Below are 21,135 nucleotides of genomic sequence, written 5' to 3'. Positions count from 1 at the left end.
GACTTAGCTTGAAGCTCGCCAAGCCCGCCTAAGGTTCGCCTCTGCATTACAGAGTCAAAACACACAGGTGGAACCAACGTTATAACCTCAAAACGTAGAGGTTATCCTTGTGATATAACATCAAAACGCATAGTTACGGCCCAACTCTGCGTTTTCAGCCTAAAACGCAGAGTTCACCTCTAAAACGGCCTAACTGTGCGTTTTCAGCCTAAAACAGGCTCAACTCTGCGTTTTTAGCCTTTAAACAGGCTCAACTCTGCGTGCCTCTGCATTACAGAGTCAAAACGCACAGGTCGAACCAGCGTTATAACCTCAAAACGCAGAGGTTATCCTTGTGATATAACATCAAAACGCAGAGTTACGGCCCAACTCTGCGTTTTCAGCCTAAAACGCAGAGTTCATCTCTAAAACAGCACGACCTGTGCGTTTTCAGCCTTTAAACAGGCTCAACTCTGCGTTTTCAACCTAAAACGCAGGGTTCATCTCTAAAACAGCACGACCTGTGCGTTTTCAGCCTTTAAACAGGCCCAACTCTGCGTTTTCAGCCTAAAACGCAGGGTTCATCTCTAAAACCGCACGACTTGTGCGTTTTCAGCCTTTAAACAGGCCCAACTGTGCGTTTTCAGGCCTAACTCTGCGTTTCAGGTCCAGAAACGCACAGTTCGGGCCCAGAACGCTGTTTTTAGCGTTTTGACTCGTTCAAAGCACTAACAGAACGGTTTCAAAACCATTTTGCCCACGATTTGGGGAGCTGTTTAAGAGGGGGGCGGTTACACCCCACTCAGCCCATTGAGGAGCAGATTAAGGGGATAGTTACCACCCTTAATCCCCTATAAATAGTGGGAAACTCAACTGAGTTCGGGGCTCTTGCATCCTTCTTTTTTTGGCAGCAAAGAAGAGATCTTCGGCTAGCTTCAGATCGGATTTGGTCTCATCAACAGAGGGAGATTCGGTCAAGAGCAAGCTTGGTAGCAAAGGAGAAGAGCCTTCATCCTTCGGCTGGGATTTTGGAGATCGACAACAGGAGCATTCCCTTGGTTGATTAACCGAACTTTCGGTTTAAATCAACTCTTCCATAGAGTTTCAAACTCGTTCAGAGTTATCAACTCCTTCCATAGAGTTTCAAACTCGTTCAGAGTTATCAACTCGATCAGAGTTCAAAACTTGCTCCGCAAGTTCTTCTAAAACTCGCTCTGAGTTATCAACTCGTTAAGAGTTGTTTTCAAACTCGCTTTGCAAGTTCTCTACAACGTCAAATCGTGAGGAGAAGACTATGTTCCAGTGAATCAAGACGGTCGGATCGTCAACGGAGAGCAAACTCGACGCGAGCATTCGAGGGAGGCACTCCATCGCCACCGTGAAGAATCCAGTTTTAAACAAAGGGGAGAGTCAAATTCATTCTCCTCTCTTTTGTAATCAGAATCCAAATTGTAATTGATTTTGAGAGGAATACAAGTCAATTTTTTCTTTCATTGTCTTTTTACTGCAAATTTCCAACAAATAAAAGATGGCGACTCTGCTGGGGACTAGCTTCTCTAACGAAGAAGTGGTGGCGCAATCTGACATTCATCTCACTGGAACGACCGTTGAAACTCTGATTATCGAGTTTGATCAAGCCAAGTATGAGGAGGCCCTCTCCTCCGGATCCCTTAGCCCTAAGGCTATGCGCAAGATCCACAAAGTTTCCGAGGAGACTAAAGCTCCAGTTGTAGCCACCTCATCTAAAGACTATCTCCCATGGGGGTTGCACTGTTCATACAGTCCCCTCTCTAAAGGAGAAGACTCGACTTCGGCACAACTTCAAAAAAGCTGATTCTCCAATCAACGCGAACTCCGCGTTTGCGATCCTCAACATGAGCTCTGCATAAGCCAAGCTAAACGCAACCCTCAGGTGTGTGTTTTCCAGATAGAACGCAGCCTTCAGAGGCACGTTTCAATGCCAAGACGCAGACCTCAAAACTGCGTTGATTTGGCAGAACGCAACTCTCAGGAGTGCGTTTCAGAACCCAAACGCAACTCTCAGGAGTGCGTTCTATCATTTAAACGCAGACATCAAACCTGCGTTGATCTGGCTGAACGCAACTCTCAAGAGTGCGTCCCAGAACCAAAACGCAACTCTCAGGAGTGCGTTTCACAAACTGAACGCAACTCTCAGGAGTGCGTTTCAGAATCCGAACGCAGATCGCAGGACTGCGTTTCACTAGCAAAACGCAGACTTTGGTCTTGCGTTAATCAAGCTAAACACGACCCTCATGTAACTTCTCTGGAACACGATGTGATTCGTCGTGTTTAAAATGATCAACATGGATTTAAAATTCATGTTTGCCAAGAACCAGTCCTATCCTTTAATGGACAGGGGGTTCCATCTTTACCCTCACGCTCCGTGAGAGGTTCATCCCAAGTCTCTGACTGGCGGGAATTGTTGTCGATGTTCAACCAACCGACGAATGTCGTTTTGCTCAATAATCGACGACATCCTCACAGGAAGAATACTTTAGAGGATGAATACCTTGGAGTCACTTCTAACATGGTTGGTAGAGGGAGATCATCAACATTTAGTTCTGACGAGTCAGAGACAGATCATTCTCCAAGCGTCAGAGAAATCGCTAACGAGTTTGAAGGAGTCTACCAACGCACTCGGACGCGAACAGGAGCCATTCCCCCTGTCAACTATCGGAGTTTAGCCAGAGGAACTAATTCCGATGATGAACACTCAGCCATTGCGGAGTCCCAATCATCAAGCTCTTTCGTTGGGCATGAGAGCTTCGCCCACATGGCAGAACATTCTGAAGACCTTTCAAAGAGACTTGATGAACAGGAGGCCATGCTCAAATCTCAGCAAGAGGCCATCAATGAACTCATGGCTATGTTGACTCAAATCGTCGCAGACACTGAGAACGAGCAGAATCTTTAGTCTGCCAAAATGGAAGAATTGGAAGCCCGCCTCAAAGCCATTGCTAATAGAAGCGAGCTCCAAGATGAGGAAGTTATCAGACCCTATCCTGCCGAATGGGGCTGCATCCGAATGGGATGCAGCCCCTTATCCTCCAAAGTTCGAGGTCCCGACGCTACAAACTTTTGACGGCACGGGATCACCGAACCAACATATTTATCATTTCAAGTCACAGACTGGAAATATGATATCAAACGACGCCATACTGGTTCGATTGTTCATTGGTACCCTCAAGGGAATTGCCTTTGAATGGTTCAGGAAACTGTCTGCGGGCTGTATCCAAAAGTGGGCAGATCTAGAGAGACTCTTCCTATCAAGATTCTTTGAAGAGGATACAAAAGTCTCCATCCATACCCTTCTCTCTACTAAGCATAAGAAGAGGGAATCAGTCAAAGCCTTCGTCAAAAGGTTTCGAAATATGGCTTTGCGTTGTCTGATAGGTATGACACAGTCTACCCTAGTACAAACCTGTCGACACAACTTGCAAACCGATCTCCTAGCTCGAATAGGAGTTGCAGAATGCCGTTCCTGGAGACAACTAATCTCTCAAGGCGAGCAGGCTCAAAAAATCATTGCCAGGATCAAAGCTGAAGAACCAAGTAGGCAGGATCAGCCCGAGCAATCAGACCAAGCCCAATCTTCTCCTGAGCAACGGGACCAGGCTCACTCTTCCCAGTCAGAAGGGAATGATACTACGGCCACTGAAGTCAATCCTCTTCAATAGGATGGCAGGACCACAAAACTATCACGTTAACAGTTACCTCTGATAGTCAAACTCATCAGATAATGGCCTACCTGGTGATGTGACTCTATTCCGACTTCATGGATAGTGCTCCACTAGGTGATGTGCCTTTTCTACCTCTTTTTTATTCCCATGCTAAGTCTTAATCAAGATTGGGGGTTGATTACTTGGAATCCACTGGATTAAGAGTAACGAATCTTTCACATCGTCGAGTTAACATTACACTTCTGACGATCATCATCCCCACAGAGTATGCATTCAGTTTGCATCACTCCAAATTCTTGTCACGTTAACAATACACCTCTGACAAAACCCACTTATTAATCCTCGTCAATAGGATGATAAGTCCCCAAAGTTGCTCCAATCGCAACACATTCTTATCACGTTAACAATACACCTCTGATAAAATTCACTTATCAATCCTCGTCAATAGGATGGTAAGTCTCCAAAGTTGCTCCAATCGCAACACAAATCTTGTCACGTTAACAATACACCTCTGACAAACCCACTTATCAATCCTCGTCAATAGGATGATAAGTCCCCAAAGTTGCTCCAATCGCAACACAAATCCTGTCACGTTAACACTACACCTCTGACAAAATTAACTTATCCACTCTCGTTAATAGAGCGATAAGTCCTCAAAATCATCCAATCGCAACACAAATCCTGTCACATTAACACTACACCTCTGACAAAATCCACTTATCGACTCTATTCAATGGAGCGATAGGTCCACAAACCCGTCAAGTTAACACCACACCTCTGACGATCAAATCAACTTATCGACTCTCTTCAATAGAGCGATAGGTCCATAAAATAATGTTATGTTAACATAACACCTCTAACAGTCAACCCCCCCTAATGAACTTGTTAATTCTTTTTTCCAACAAGAATAGCAAGTTTTCATTATAAAATCCCCAGCGGATTAAAGATTTTCTAGAATTATCCTAGTGATAATAAAGAAAATTTTTGAATTTTACTTTAGGTGAAAATTCATGCCAAGTTAATACTATACCTCTGGTACTTTCAACTTTCTTTCGGTGTTTCAAGCCACACAGGAAGAAACGACACCAAAAATCCATGCCTTCACGCATGGGGGACTTTATCTCGATCCCTAATTAGAGATAAGTCTACGCCTAACACGCGTTGCCGGTTAGTCTTTTACCGTGAAAAGGGCATCAGCAAAAGCCTACGTATTCAATATCGTAGCACCAAAATCCATGCCTTACACGCATGGGGAATTTTATCCTGAATCCTAAGTAGGGATAAGTCAATGTCTAACACACGTTGCCGGTTAGTCTTTTACCGTGAAAAGGACATCAAAATCCATGCCTCACACGCATGGGGGACTTTATCTCGATCCCTAAATAGAGATAAGTCTACGCCTAACACGCGTTGCCGGTTAGTCTTTTCCCGTCAAAATGACAAAGTCTATGTATTCAAAATCATAGCATCAAGACTAAGAGAGTTCATTCTCTTAGCACAACGTTACATGTGGAACGGACCTAGATAATTCACATGCTAGCCCGACTCAAACGGTAGTCGGTAAAGGCTTATCAAATCCGTTGATGGCTGAGGGTTTGCCAAAAATCCTACGCACATTTGCAGGCCCATCAGCTTAATAGATGTGAGTCGAGACTTAAAACAGATGCGCCAAAGACAAGTCTCAAAGACTTAGTCAAAAATGCACGGAAGCCACTTCCATGTCTTAAGTCAAAACGTTGAGATCAGACCCGCGATGCAAAAACCGAACGCCGAGGTCACACCCGTATTCCAAATTCAACATGCAAAGGTGAAACCCGCATCTCAAGTTCAAAATGCAGGGTCCACCCCCACATTTCAGAAGCAGGATTATGGCGCATACCTTCACACAGGTCTTGCGTGGAAAATCCCTTCAACCAAGCTACCTTCGAAGCGAGTGCAGAGAACAACTCCTTTGTGACAAGGAATCAACAGCTCCAAGATCAGAGTTGAGATCCAAAGTATTCCGAAAATTCGTCCCAGTCAACCGCGAACTTTCGAAAACTTTGGAGGGGGTTCTGTAGGCTGTCTAAAAATCACAATAGATAGTTAATCCCTCATCAAACACCGATGATGGAAGTTATAATCTGACGACTTCCAGAAGGCTACAATTTGAAGACTTTCACGTGACCTTCACAACAACTAATGAAGGCCCCAATTCAACAGCCTTCACAATCAACATCGGGAGTTACAATCTAACGACACTCATATTTTCAAGGAGCCAAGACGAAGATTACAAGAGGACGATCTGTGTAAAGCTCTGGCAAAAGAGACTACAAATTGACGGTCTCTTCATATTAGAATGCAGATATCTCTCAAACCGTGAGGAATTTGGCGAAACGGAGGAAGCGAACCAAAGCCTTCGGCTAGGTTCGGATGGCCCCATCTCGTCGAGATAGCCGATTTTCATATATAATTCGTCCAATTCCGACTTACGGTTTGAAAGTTATGACCTGTTCGTCGCAGCAAATTATGTTCTGAGGTCCGTCTGCAAGACTGAACATTGGACTTAGCTTGAAGCTCGCCAAGCCCGCCTAAGGTTCGCCTCTGCATTACAGAGTTAAAACACACAGCTGGAACCAGCGTTATAACCTCAAAACGCAGAGGTTATCCTTGTGATATAACATCAAAACGCAGAGTTACGGCCCAACTCTGCGTTTTCAGCCTAAAACGCAGAGTTCACCTCTAAAACGGCCTAACTGTGCGTTTTCAGCCTAAAACAGACTCAACTCTGCATTTTCAGTCTTTAAACAGGCTCAACTCTGCGTTTTCATCCTTTAAACAGGCCCAACTCTGCGTTTTCAGCCTAAAACGCAGAGTTCATCTCTAAAATAGCACGATCTGTGCGTTTTCAGCCTTTAAACAGGCCCAACTCTGCGTTTTCAACCTAAAACGCAGAGTTCATCTCTAAAACAGCACGACCTGTGCATTTTCAGCCTTTAAACAGGCTCAACTCTGCGTTTTCAACCTAAAACGCAGGGTTCATCTCTAAAACAGCACGACCTGTGCGTTTTCAGCCTTTAAACAGGCCCAACTCTGCGTTTTCAGCCTAAAACGCAGAGTTCATCTCTAAAATAGCACGACTTGTGCGTTTTCAGCCTTTAAACAGGCCCAACTGTGCGTTTTCAGGCCTAACTCTGCGTTTCAGGTCCAGAAACGCACAGTTCGGGCCCAGAACGCTGTTTTCAGCGTTTTGACTCGTTCAAAGCACTAACAGAACAGTTTCAAAACCGTTTTCCCCACGATTTGGGGAGATGTTTAAGAGGGGGGCGGTTACACCCCACTCAGCCCATTGAGGAGCAGATTAAGGAGATAGTTACCACCCTTAATCCCCTATAAATAGTGGGAAACTCAACTGAGTTCGGGGCTCTTGCATCCTTCTTTTTTAGGCAGCAAAGAAGAGATCTTCGGCTAGCTTCAGATCGGATTTGGTCTCATCAACAGAGGGAGATTCAGTCAAGAGCAAGCTTGGTAGCAAAGAAGAAGAGCCTTCATCCTTCGGCTGGGATTTTGGAGATCGACAACAGGAGCATTCCCTTGGCTGATTAACCGAACTTTCGGTTTAAATCAACTCTTCCATAGAGTTTCAAACTCGTTCAGAGTTATCAACTCGATCAGAGTTCAAAACTTGCTCCGCAAGTTCTTCTAAAACTCGCTCTGAGTTATCAACTCGTTAAGAGTTGTTTTCAAACTCTCTTTGCAAGTTCTCCACATCGTCAAATCGTGAGGAGAAGACTACGTTCCAGTGAATCAAGACGGTCGGATCGTCAACGGAGAGCAAACTCGACGCGAGCATTCGAGGGAGGCACTCCATCGCCACCGTGAAGAACCCAGTTTTAAACAAAGGGGAGAATCAAATTCATTCTCCTCTCTTTTGTAATCGGAATCCAAATTGTAATTGATTTTGAGAGGAATACAAGTCAAATTTTTCTTTCATTGTCTTTTTACTATAAATTTCCAACAAACAAGATCCAAGAAATATGCATGAGGAAAGATAGAACCATCATGAAATCCACTAGATCTAACCAGAATGCACGTAGAACTAAATGCCTCGTAATAGAACTAACATCCATCTCTTAGTGTTAACATGATCCGGTAGTTACACATGATTTCAGTTAAAAACTACACATTAATTTAGAGCTAGCTACGATGCATTTCATGTTAGAACTAAAACGTTATGTTAGACACTTGTGTTCTTACCTCTTGTGGAGGTACGAGCTTCGCAGCGGCGAAGTATAGATGAGCGACGGCAACACTGGCGCGGGACGGCAAGCGCGGGGCTGCGGCCATTTGGGATAGGTGGAAGAGGAGGGGGGAGGTAGATGCATTGGAGAAGTGAAGTCGGACGGCATTGGTAGCGATGCTTCGTCGAGGTTGGCGGATATGAACCTGAAGGGCTAAGCTCGATGCCATCGGAGGCGTGGATGTGCAGACAGTAGACGGGCTGAGCTCGATGGAGAGGACGGCGGGTTGACGGCGTATGACCCGGGCGATGCTCAGCGTGGAGATTCGGGCGTGGAGGGGGAGGGAGCGGTGATGCTAGGGTAAGGGGACGGATCGACGATGAACGGGGTCGTCGAGGGCTTGGCGAGCTTGGGCGGTGAGTGGGGGAGGGGTCGGTCGAGGAGAACGAATGCTGCGATCTTTGAGCCGGCGGCGACGCTGTTCGGGGGCTGATCGGGCGGCGGGAGCTCCGAGCGGCAGATTTCGGGCGCGTGGAGAGAAGGTGGGGAGTGATGGCGCGATTGGAGCGGGAGAGATGTGAGGAAGGCTAGGATTTTTGGCGGGGATGGGATGTGAACGAGACGTGGCTCAGATGCTTCATAGGGGTTTTTGATAAACGGCCCAGAATCGCGTCATCGAGAGCAAAAACTACGGAGTCACCGCAGATTACGTGACCATATATAATGATATATAATATATATAATATATATATATATTTATAATTAGTTATAGTTATATATATTACTATATATATGAATTAATAGGGTTCCTGTGTCATAGAAGGGTTTCCTCCTTGACGCCTCTAAATCACTGATTGAGCGACATTATGGATGATCGCTCCGGTGTGAAATTGTTCTACTATTCTAAACCCAACTACAAGTTTGGAGCTGAAGTCTGTCGTCGTTTTTTGACCTTCATCGAGCATTAGTGAAAAGTTCTATTCATTCAAACCGTTAAATTGATCGGGTGGATGAGGGTCAAACGACGACGGACGTTCCCCAACTTAGTGTGTGTGATGGGGTTTAGAATATTTGTACGATCAAGTTAACGGAGCGGTCAATCTTACAATGTCGCTTAATCAATGTGATTTTAGATAGCGTCTAGGAGGAATCCCCTCTATGACAAGCTACAGTTAATCTCTCTCTTCTCTCTCTCTCTCTCGTCTCTCTCTTTTTTACTATATATATATACTTATAATTATATATATATGATTATATATGATAATCATATATTATATAAATTATTATATATATACTTATTAGTATATAATGTTATGTGGTTGAGCTTAACGTATTAAACACACATAATATAAACCTAAAACTAAATTACCCAAGCTTGATGAAGGTCTTCAATGAGCTCGACTTGGTATATTAAGCTTAAACTTGGATCTTGACTTAAAATACATTGGGTTCACTCCATAATTCTGCCAATCTCCATTGGATATGATCGTTGAAACTTAATTTTATCCATCCTCCAACACATTGTATGTCTAAAATAAATAGAAAAATACAAACACTAGACAAATAATATTAGTTGTAAATTATTTGTAAAAACATCATCTAAATAAAAAGACTAATAGATATTGTTTGAATTTATTATCTTGTTAGTAAATATTCTAGTGGAGGGTGAATTTTTATTATGGTCGACGAAAATAAATCTTTTTTTAGATCCAAATTATCTCTAATTGTGAAAAACTAACTAAAAAGGTGGAATTAAAAATACTTAGAGAGAAGAGTTACCTCAAGCATTTCTTCAAATCCTCGATCTCTAACTCGTAATCTTCAAGCTCCAAGTGGTTCCTTCACAAGAAAACACACAAGTTAAAGAACCAAAATAAATAAAATCTTACTTAAGCCCGACAATGGCGCCAAAAACTTAACGGAGCATAAATGATATCCCAAAAAGTTACAGGTACATAACTAATCAAGTTATAGTATAAAAAGTTATCGATCTCACGAGGAAGGTATTTGTAGGAGAAAATTTAAATCGATTCTTATGTTGTGTGTGTGACAATTAGGAGTGATGGATGTGATTGTGGAGAGATGGAGAGAGTGAGAGTGATTGTGTGTGAAAAAATATGATTGAGAGTGGATATGATAAAGAATAAATATAATCAACAAGAAAAAAAGAAAGATGAAGGAAAAAAAATTAAGAAACAAATAAGAGAAAAATCAAGAATTAAAGAGAAAAATTAAGAAGGTAAGAGACGAATGATTCAATTAAACACATGAGGAGTTTAGAGTTGAATCCACTAGCTAATCTCACTTATAAAATATGAATCATTCTCTTTTTATCACATTCTACTTTAGATTTATTAAGTATATATTATCAAACCACTCAAGGAAAGTATAATCTATCAAAATATCATCTAAGTAAAATCATTACTCATGAAAAGAATAACAACTAAAAAGTAATTCTAGAATTCCTTCTGTCAATTAGTTTTTTAGCTGAATATCCTAAGCATGAACATTTTAAGATAAGAAAATGATTATAAATTATAAAAGAAATAAAGCTAGTTTCATACAATTTCTAGAGTTCCTACAAGAATTAATTCCATATCTAAAAAAAGGCAATTCCCTAGAGAGTTCTAGCCTCAAGGCGAATCAAGAAAATAAAAAATAAAAAAAATAAAAACTAATCCCGAGAGAGTTCTAGCCTCAAGGCGAAGAGTGCAAGAAAATAAAATCTAATCTACAAAATAAATTGTAAGAACTAGACTACAAAATAAATTACAAGAATTAAATACGAGAAAATAAAGACATCAAAGTAAATCTGCTCTATAAGCATAAAAATAAATCTAAGATAAGAGGGTTTAGCCTCTTGGGTATTAAACAAGAAAATAAAGCGAAAAGATAAAAAAAAATATTAATAAAGAGGAAATTTACATCTCAAGAGGGTTTTAGCCTCAAGGCGGAAGCAAACCTCCATCTTGATCTTCATCTTTATCTCCATCTTCATCTTTATCATCAAATAAAGAGAAGAAAAGAAATATATGAAGAGATGAAAAAAAAATTCTTTTATTAATTGTAACAAAAGTTATAAATTTGGAAAATCTTCTCAATTAAGAGTAACTCTCCTCTCCAAATGGAGTTACAAAATTTTTTACCCCCTTAACCCCTCACTCTCTACCCCTATTTATAGAATACAATAATAAATGAGAGCCCTTGGATTAAACTTGAGCCACAAGACAAGCAATTTCTGCAATTGAATCACAACTGCACATGTGGTATCGATACCGGTATCGATACCCCTATCGATACGAGTATCAATACTAATTGTATCAAAAATCTGACTTTATAGATGACCTCGTCTCATCGAGATAGATGACTTTCATATATTATATATTAAATTTCGCCTTTCGGATTGGGAGATATCGTCATTTATTTGTGGCCAACCATCTTAAATATGATTTCTTTTCATATTGGATTTTTTATTTTCTTCAGCTTCTATAGGCTACTCGGCTTGATTTTGGGCTTCAATAAGAGGTTACAAAATGAGAAAGCTATGGACTTTTGGGCTTTTATTCATTATTTCTTCATTAACCTGAAATTTAAGATAAAAATAATTATTAGTGTTATATTTATTCATGTAAAATAGATAATGAGGATATAAAATTATAATAAAAATATGATTATCAGGCCTCGAAGCCTCCCTGTTCACCTCTGGCCAATTAGAACAGGAGAGCATGTCGTCGGCGCCAAATACCCAGATAAAGTGCTCATTCCAATCCCTGTTGGAGTCGGGAGTATCTGTCACAAACTTGAAATTCTCACTATAATGGAAAAAATAGTGAGCAGTCGACCGATTGAGGCTATCTTTTGTGCATGTTTGTGCATGTTGCCAACCGGTCGACCGAATGAGATAATCGGTCGACTGATTTAGGCTGTATTTTATATGTTGTTTCTTTTCCGCTTGCTTTTGATCGCGAACACAAAATGCGAGTCATACATTGATATACGTGCAAGACCATGAGAAGTCACATATTGGTTTGAGCACGCACGAGTGTTTGAAGGTGCGTAGGTTAATATTTGAGTTAGTCATGATAGAGAATAATGTTTGTTTTATTTTACGGTGATTTTTGAATGCTTGAGTGGGGTTAGTTGGTGCACCACAACGAGACCGTGGTTGACTACACTCAGAGTGAGTTAGTTGGTATACTGCAATGAGACCGCAGTGGATTACACTCCGTTATGCATCATTGTTTTCTGGTATAGGTTGACATGCCTATTTCTGCAGGGTGTTCGAGTAAGGTATTGAGCCACAAAATATTGTGATGAGCCACAGGATATTGTTAGCGCCTTGCTCAGCACCATTATTTTCTTTGTAGAGGATCGCACAAAATTGTATTTTTCTCCTGTGTTATCTATCTCGAGGGTAGAAAATGAGATGATAGTTTGTCATATACAATGTATCCTATACGATATCTTTTACCAAATTTTATTCTTGTTTCCGCATCACCTACCCGAGGATAGTATGAGATTTTATGATGTTTCATGTTTTGGATGAGGCTTGGTAATGTATATTTCTTTGTTGATTTATTTTCATAGGATTTAGAGTTGGTATTTAGCGATCCATAATTTGAGATACGCGGTATATATATGAGGGTTTCCTCGTTTGGATTATTTCGCTCGACGTACCCATTCTCGTGTTGTGGATTTCTAAATATCAATTTCCTCTTAGTTTAGTGCATATGACTCATATATCTATATATTTTATAACTTGTATTTTTATTCACCTACCCTCCTTCCCCCTGGGGCGATGGAGATGATCTCACTAGTGTTTTGATACTCGTTGTTTTCATCTTTTTCAGACAGCGAGTCAGGCGTTCGGAGAGTCGCAGGTTGACGAGAACTCAGTGTAGATTTTAGTCATTTATTAGTAGTTAGTGCTTTATAGTAGTCTATTATTTATTTTCAATCTTTAGAGATGTATTTCATAATGGAGGCTGAGTGCCTTAGCACTATTTTCAGTTAAACTTGTGTTTAGAGGATTATTACTCTTATTTTAGATTTTTAGATACTCCTTTTCTTCTGTTGGAACATGATTATATGTATTATTGGATCTCTTCTCTATATTATGTTCCTTGTATTTTTATCTTTAATCTATTTGCTTGTACCCTTACTTTTTGTATTTGATTCTACTAGAGAGATATTACTGTGATGGTGAAACATGTTGTTGCACAGTGTTGGGTGTATGACAGTTTTGATATCCTTGGGTTCACCTTGAACTACAGTCTTGTGTAAAATTAGGGGCGTCACAACATCACTTGATGAAGAGGAGGTCATTGATATGGCACTAACCTTAATTTTGGAGGAATCTGAGTCTGCACTTGTAGCGGTTTCAGATCGGGAAGAAACTAGCTATAGTAAAGATTGGATCATCGATTCCGACTGTTCTAGCCACATGATGAGCCACATGATGGGAGACAAGGTAAAGCTTGTTAACATGAAGGAGGATAAAGGCGGCCAGGAAATTGTAATAGCGAATAATTCAAGATTGCATATCACACACATCATAAAGATTGTATTTACGCCACGCTACAACCCTAATCGTATACAACTACAAGATGTATACCATGTATCGGGTATGAAAAAAATTCCTATATTTTCCCCAATTAATGGCTTTCAAAAATTATGTAGTATTTGGGCCACAATATGTAAAAGTCTATCAAAACTTGAATCCACTAGGAGAACCTATCATGGTAGGACGAAGAGTTGAATATGTTTATGTAATGTCGATGAAATCGGTATATATGGATAAAGCTCGGAAGAATGAGACGATTGATCTGTAGCATGCTCGGCTTGGCCATGTGTGCTATCACAAGCTGAAGATCATGATGGAAAAACCAATGTTGAAGGGTCTTCCCCACTTGGAGTTTCGAGGAGGGAACATCAACTATCGTACCATGAGTCACAATTCAGAGCAAGGGAACCTTTGGAGCTTGCGCATTCACATGTATTCGGTCAAGTGAAGTAGGAATCGATAGGTGATATGTGGTACATGATCACTTTCATTGATGATTACTCGAGGTATGTATGAGTTTATTTCCTAAAGGAAAAAAACCTGATGCATTCTCTAAATTCAAGCAATTCCAAGAAAATTCAAAGGAGAGCTTAACAAGAAGATCGACTACCTATGCATAAACAACGACAGAGAGTACACATTTAAGGAGTTCTATGACTACCTAAAGCAGTACAAGGTCCAGCGGTAGTTAATTTGCCCAAATACTTCGTAGCAGAATGGCCTTACCCGAAAGAAAGAATTGTCATTTTACGGAAATATATGCAGAAGCATGCTTCATACCAAGAATGTGTCAAGATGTTTCTAGGTGGATTGTATGAAAATTGATGCACACGTGATCAATCGGCTACCACAATCAAAATTTGTGAAATACCAAGCCAACAATAGGTCGTTTTAGAGTTTTCAGTTGTATGTGTTATGTCTTTTTGCCTAATCACTTACGTAGCAAGTTAAACAAAAAGGCCACAATGTGTATTTTTGTGTGATATGACAGTGAAAGAAAAGGATGGAGATGCTGTGATCCCACAATCGGACGATGCTACATATCAAGAAATGTAGTGTTTGACAACCTCATTTTGGTGGGCTTCACAAGAAGTTGGGCTACTAGATTCTAAAGATCTAGTGGATCGACAATAATAGAAGTTGGGGAAGCAAAGTCAAGAAGAAGACTTACGTCAATCAAAGAAGACAGAACCAAGTTCTTCAACATCCTCAAAGGAGAATAATCCATGGAAGACCGGTGTTTATCAGACAACATTAGAAAAAGTGCACTCGAGCCAGAAAGAGGATATCGAAGAAGAGCTAGTAGAACAACTTCTAAGATCAACCAGACCCAGGAAGCCGAATCCTATGTATGCTAATGCTGCCATTGTGGAAGATGTGAAGGAGCCATCTACTTTCGAGGAAGCATACGAAATCACTGAATGGAGACAAGCAATGGAGGAAGAGACTCATGCTCTGTAGCAGAACCAAAATTGGACTCTAGTGCCGCAACCCAATGATGTCAAAATTATCTCTTGCAAATAAATTTACAAGGTCGAGACTCGACCAGACAGGTCGATTGAGAGATAAAAAGCACGATTAGTGGCTCGAGGATTTTGATAATAATAGTATGGACTGGATTATGATGGGTCATTTAGTCCAGTTGTCAAGATAATAACAGTTCGAGCTCTTCCAGTTCTAGCAACCAACAAGAGTTAGAAGCTTTGGCAAATGGGCATGAAGAACATATTTCTACACAGTAAGGTGAATTTTTACACGACGAGGTGGATCGAAAGATTTACATGGAGCAACCCATCAGATTTGAGAGCAAGGAGAATGAAAGATATATCTGCAAACTAAAGAAAGCTCTCTACAGACTGAAGTAAGCTCTGAGAGCTTGGTACGACAAGATTAGTGAGTTCTTAATTGAAAGTGGATATTCTCTTGCTCCTGCTAATTCTAGTTTATTTGTCAAGCGGACTGGCAATAGTACAAAGGGTCCACCACCCCTCTTAATTCAAAGTGGATTCTCGCTAATTTGTTTGTAAAAAGATATCTCTAAATGAGAAAAGAGTTCAAAAAATGAAGTTGGGAAGTTTGTATGCAACAATAGACTTAGAGGTGGTGTCTCCACAGTTGGTTGGCGATAATACAAAGGGTCTTATCCGTAAGTAACCATAATTTTAACGAATCAATTGTTAAAGTCAATAGCTACCTATCTCAACCACCCAGCAAACCATTTCAACTGTAACCACCTACCCTCGACAGTGTACACCAACCACTTCACGAGACATATAAAAGGCCCTTAAGGCTTCAGTAAGAGAGCCATCCCACTAGCAACAGAAAAACAAAGAGAGAAATAAAGATGAAAGGAAAACGAATGAGTGATTGTAAAAAAATGTAGTAGTGTAGTAGTTTGAAGTAGAGAAAATGTTTATACTAGAGAGAGTGTTGAAGATCGTACTGCTAAAAATACTAATAAAATATTTCTTAGTAAATACTAATAAAATATTTTTTAGTGCCCACCACCCTTCTAAACTCAATAAGTAACATCTAAGCCACTTTCACAAATCCACATCAATTTGGAAAATGTAATTTTAGGGGGCAAGAAAAAAAGTATAAACGTGTCCTGATCAACTATATTTAGCTGATCACAAGTTAATCAGGAGTAATAGTACGATTGATTCAAGTATCAACACCAATAAAGTATTGAACAGATTAACAACATAAACTGGAAAATCAATCAGCCATGAAATGTTTGAGCAATAGGACTGTCGAAATGCAAGGCGGCAGGCACAAATATAGCCAAAGAAGCTACCAACGGAGACGCACATCACAGAAAAGGGCGCTCACATCTTCAATATGTATATCCTGTGGGCCGTATGAGCATATTATTGCTAACGATTATCGACGGCACAAGTATCCACATGTATAGTATCTACACTCAGCTCTTATTAATTAAGCCCAAAAGCAGAGGGCATTGGCATCCTGTATCAAGCTGAGTAAGGATATGTTGACAATAGGCTTAAATTTCTATCAGAAACTGAATCAAAGTATTATGGAAATGCTGTAGGAGCTAAGATCTGTAGACTATTTATGTTAAACAGAACCTTTCTCCTCTTTTATCTTCGAGGAACCAGAATTCAGAGGCCACGGAGCACCGGCCATTACAGCTTCGATTTCAGAAACAGTTCTTGGGCAGTGAGTGAGATTTTTGCACCCGTTTGCCGTTACATACTGTAAAATAGAAGCAGATACAAGAAATTGGAGGTTACAATATACCGTTAATTAGTTTAAAAAATGGAAAATGTGAGGGGGTAAAACTAACCAGATCACTTTCAATTCTAACTCCGCCGAAGTTCTTATATTTGATTATTTCTTCACGGTTAAAGAACTTTGAGGTGGTTGGATCTCCTAAAGCTGGAACCAGCAAAGCATCGATGAAATAGCATCCCGGTTCAACTGTAATCACCTGAAATGTAGACCGTAATGCCATCATCTGTTAAATTGTGATTTTTGGTTGTAATCATATGAAAGAAACCAACGAAGAAACTCACCCCACCCCAAAACAACATTTTTGAAATAACTGTTAGATTGTAAGTTCATGTTATAAATTATATGAATGATGATATGAGAGAGTAAAAAGAGATTGCTAGGCTATCACCCCAATACGCAACAATAAGTACTAGCATAAAGGCATATCAACTAACAGCATCGCAAGAACCTCTTTACTTTTGCTGAGTAGCCTTCAGCAAATTTTAAAAGAGGTTTTGACCTAAATTATCTGCCTCTTAAAGTAGCTTGCATGTTGGAAATACTCATTGTAAACTATATCACATGAAACCAAGCCTGATGAGCTTAACAAGTGCATTTATTTTCATTGAGTTATAAAGCTAAGCAAACTAGAAAATCAGAAATCCACTGAACATCAGATTTAAACATTACATTCATTCTGGTAGGCTCTTATTGAGGATAAAATGAGAGAGCCAATGAGATGGTTTATCCATGTGCAACGTTAAGTGCACCAATTAGGGGATATGATAAGATTTATAATCAATGGAACAAGTACCGGAGATAGGCCTAAGAAAACTTGCTCAGAGACAATTGAGAAAGGTATGACAAATGGTCAACTTCATGGAGATAGCCCTTGCAGAACTAAATGGAAGAATATGACTCATGTAGCCAACCCCAAAATTTTGGCATGAAGGACTTCTTTTGTTGTTGGTCTTGTGATCGAACATGTAAACCACTTTGCTGTTATCATCATCAAAACATTAAGATACTGAAAACATAAGCCGATTACGAGATGAGCTAAGTAAATACTGACCATCCCCTCCTTTAGCTCTCTTATTGTCCGTAAAGACTTCAATCCTGGTTCCTTGGACCTCTCTGTCCCCTACAAGTAGGATTAAGATGTTTGTAATAACAGAGAAGAAAGGCCCATATGCAAGTAGATACTTGATAAAAAAAATCCAAACGCCAAAGACCTTAGGATAGCCCCCTGGATCATGTGTGTCAATCCCAAGGAAGTGCCCAAGACCATGGGGCATAAAAACAGCACCTAGTCTTTTTGCCATCATGCCATCAATGTCCCTGTTACAAAAATTCAAAAACAAGTGAACCACTGTGTTTTCTGTGAAGATTACTTAATGAAATGAGGCTACGAACCCGAGCATAAGCCCAGCTGCTTTCAACGACTCAAGGATTGTCTTCTCTGCTAGTCTGCGTGATAATGTATAAAATAGTTACCTGAATAAAGGAAATAAATGGATCCATGATAGGTATATGAAAATAGATGGCAACCATGATATTATGAAGCACTGATTAAGGAAGTAAACATGAGTTAATATGCCAAACTACCACCTAAACAAGTTGTGTTTCTTAAACAATCAAAAATTAATGTCTATGTGTGGCTAATAAATACAGTCACTATATGATAAAAATTTGTACAACTACCATTTACCAACAACAAGCGCACAACCGTGTAACGAAACAAATAAATCTTAAATGCAAATAAGTTGAATAACGTAGGCATATACTTATGCATGTGTATCCAATCAACTCCAGGACGCATTGAAGATATAACGGCATCATGTGCCATAAGGACAGCCTGCATATGAAATAGGAATTAACGAATGGCCTTGACGATGTTAAGTAAAATTTAAATAAAAAAACTAAGGTTTTTCCTAGAAACCACCTTAAAAATGGGTAATTATATGGATACCACCTTTTATTTTTAATTTATACACAAACCACCTTTAAAGTGATTTTTTGTTGCAATCAACCACATCCTAGTCAAAATTTTCACTTCACTAAAAACCCAAGTTACCCTTAAAAAACTCTACATACAAGGTACATGACTCATTTTTCTATTGTCTAGGTCTTGGTAAGATACAACTCCCGTACCTTTAACTTGAACTTTTAAAGCTTATTTTTGGTTTTTCAGTGAAAATTTGACTGGGGGTGGTTGATTGTAATAAGAACCTACTTGAAAGGTGCTTTATGCATAAATTAAAAATGAAAGGTGGTTTTCGTATACTTACCCTACTTTTAAGGCGGTTTCTTGGGGAAAAAAACCCAAAAACTAATTATCCCATGGTAAATCAGAGCCGACAAAAGAGAATGGATGTAACTAAAAAATATTGGACTAACACCAATAATTAAAAGACTTACATTATAAATGATTATTTGTTCCTTTGTGAATTTTCCATTTACCTGAACACAAGAATCCAAGAAAACGCATAAAAAAAAATTACAGCATTGAAAGAGTAAGCTCAATAGCATACAACAAGGCAAAATTTGCTACATCCCGACTTTACCAGCATGGGAATTTAAATCAAATTGCGATGAAATTAATAAATACATCAGTTACAGATTATGGAATCAAGGATAATTGATGAGGTATAAAGTCACGATTAAGAGGACAATAACACAAGTAAAGCAGTTGGGATTGTGGGACACTAATCCATGATAACTGAAAGAGTAATGATCATTAAGCAATTGCACTGATCATTTATTGGCACTTGATTACTCTTCCATCTAATATCAATGGAGGCACTAGGCATTTCATGTTTACACCACCACGTGCTGGCCATCAAGCACCTCCAGCTGACAACTTTCTTAAGCATTTTCTTACCATAAATATGGAATGTTTACTTATGTACTTGCTTAGTAGTTGTGACACCCCACACTTTAGTCCCACATAGACTAGTATGAAGAAATGTTAGTGACTTAAATAGAGAAGCTCAATGCCCAAGAGTAACTAGTAGCATTTTGATAGTGAATTGAGCCAACGCTCAAGTTGCTCTTGGTGGGTTTCATGGCTTGCACACGCCAACGAGCCTGTGGGCCAGGGGCGTGACAAATTGGCACAATCCCAAAGTTACTGTCAAAATACTAGCACTAGTTACTCTTAGGTCTTTGGCTTCTCTATTTAAGCCACTAACATTTCTTCACACTAATTTATGTGGGACTAAAGCGTGAGAATGTCACAATCATCCCAGTATCACTGTCAGATGACGTGGACTCTAGAGGTGGCTCCTACGGGCTATAGATGTGCCTTCCACCGCATCCACTTGATGTAACACTTAGCCCCGTATAGCACTTAGCTTCACACTTCTGACTGACAATTGCTCTGATATCATTTGTCACGCCCCCGAGCCCACAGACCCATTAGAGCGTGCAAGCCTTGGAACCCACCGAGAGCAACTCGAACATTGACTTATTCACTGTCAAAATGCTAGCACTAGTTACTCTTGGGCCTTAGGCTTCTACTTTTAAGTCACTAATATTTTTTCACACTAGTCTATATGGGACTAACGTATGGGGATGTCACAGTAGTACTGATACTCTCTTGATCAGTTTTAATCAATAAATTGATGCATTCTTACTATACCTTTTAAGTCAATCTATAGAAAACTCCCAAGATTACAAACTAGAAGCAACAGTAAAGGTGTTTTCTTCTACTCTTATCATCGCCTTTTCTTCTCCATAATGTTGATTGCTCTGTTATTACAACTTCTAATGTCTAATCCTTCTACGGCCAATTCTCACTGTCACAAAGACTTATTGATCATTAGGTAGTAGACACCACTACATATGCTTTAGCGCTATCATATTTTGTGATATATTGATCATTAGGTAGTAGACACCACTACATATGCTTTAGTGCTATCATATACGCTTAGGGGGGTAATTCATTGGGGTAATTTTGAGGATAATGGGATAAAAGTTGGAACACCACTTTTTGGTGTTATTCATTGGGGTAATTGGGGCTGGATTCATTTGGTTGGTGTTATTGGTTTGTGGGGATAATTTGGGGACAAATTCTCCACTTCCCCCAAAATTATCCCAGCTATATAACCCCCCTCAGCCCCACCCCCAAAATTTTACCTCATATAGCTTCCTGGAACAAGAGGGGGACAAATTCCCCACTTCCGTTCTCAAGCTCGAGCAAACGCCCTCTTCAGCTCCGCCGCCATGGTCTTCTCCTGTAACTCCCTCTTCAGCTCCGCCGCCATGGTCTTCTCCTTCTTCCTCACCAACTCATCAAGATCCACGCTCTCCGCATCCCTCGCCGCCGCCCGCTCCCTCTCTTCAAGGTCAGAAGAAAGCTTCATCCTTTTCACGCCTAGCAGCGAATCGCGAGCGATCCTCCTCCTAATGTCCCTCCTCCTCCTCATCTTCGTCTGCC

The 21,135-nt window shown here is 40.1% G+C and overlaps 1 protein-coding gene across 1 annotated transcript in view; it reads right to left on the bottom strand.

Moving 5' to 3' along the window:
- The window catches only part of LOC109826531 (xaa-Pro dipeptidase), a 15,550-nt gene continuing 10,564 nt past the window's right edge, over positions 16,150-21,135 (bottom strand). The window contains exons 10-16 of the mRNA XM_020393564.1: positions 19,116-19,157; positions 18,482-18,552; positions 18,111-18,164; positions 17,930-18,035; positions 17,770-17,838; positions 16,771-16,914; positions 16,150-16,679 (exon numbers count right to left, since the gene is read on the bottom strand). Coding sequence (XP_020249153.1) covers positions 16,542-16,679; positions 16,771-16,914; positions 17,770-17,838; positions 17,930-18,035; positions 18,111-18,164; positions 18,482-18,552; positions 19,116-19,157 — 624 coding nt within the window. The 3' untranslated portion in view covers positions 16,150-16,541. The remainder of the gene's footprint in view (positions 16,680-16,770; positions 16,915-17,769; positions 17,839-17,929; positions 18,036-18,110; positions 18,165-18,481; positions 18,553-19,115; positions 19,158-21,135) is intronic.

The sequence above is a fragment of the Asparagus officinalis genome, chromosome 1, assembly GCF_001876935.1.
Source record: "Asparagus officinalis chromosome 1, Aspof.V1, whole genome shotgun sequence".
Classification (NCBI taxonomy): domain Eukaryota; kingdom Viridiplantae; phylum Streptophyta; class Magnoliopsida; order Asparagales; family Asparagaceae; genus Asparagus; species Asparagus officinalis.
The sequence above is the reverse complement of the archived record's forward strand: the minus strand, read 5'-3'. Positions and strand labels throughout refer to the sequence as shown.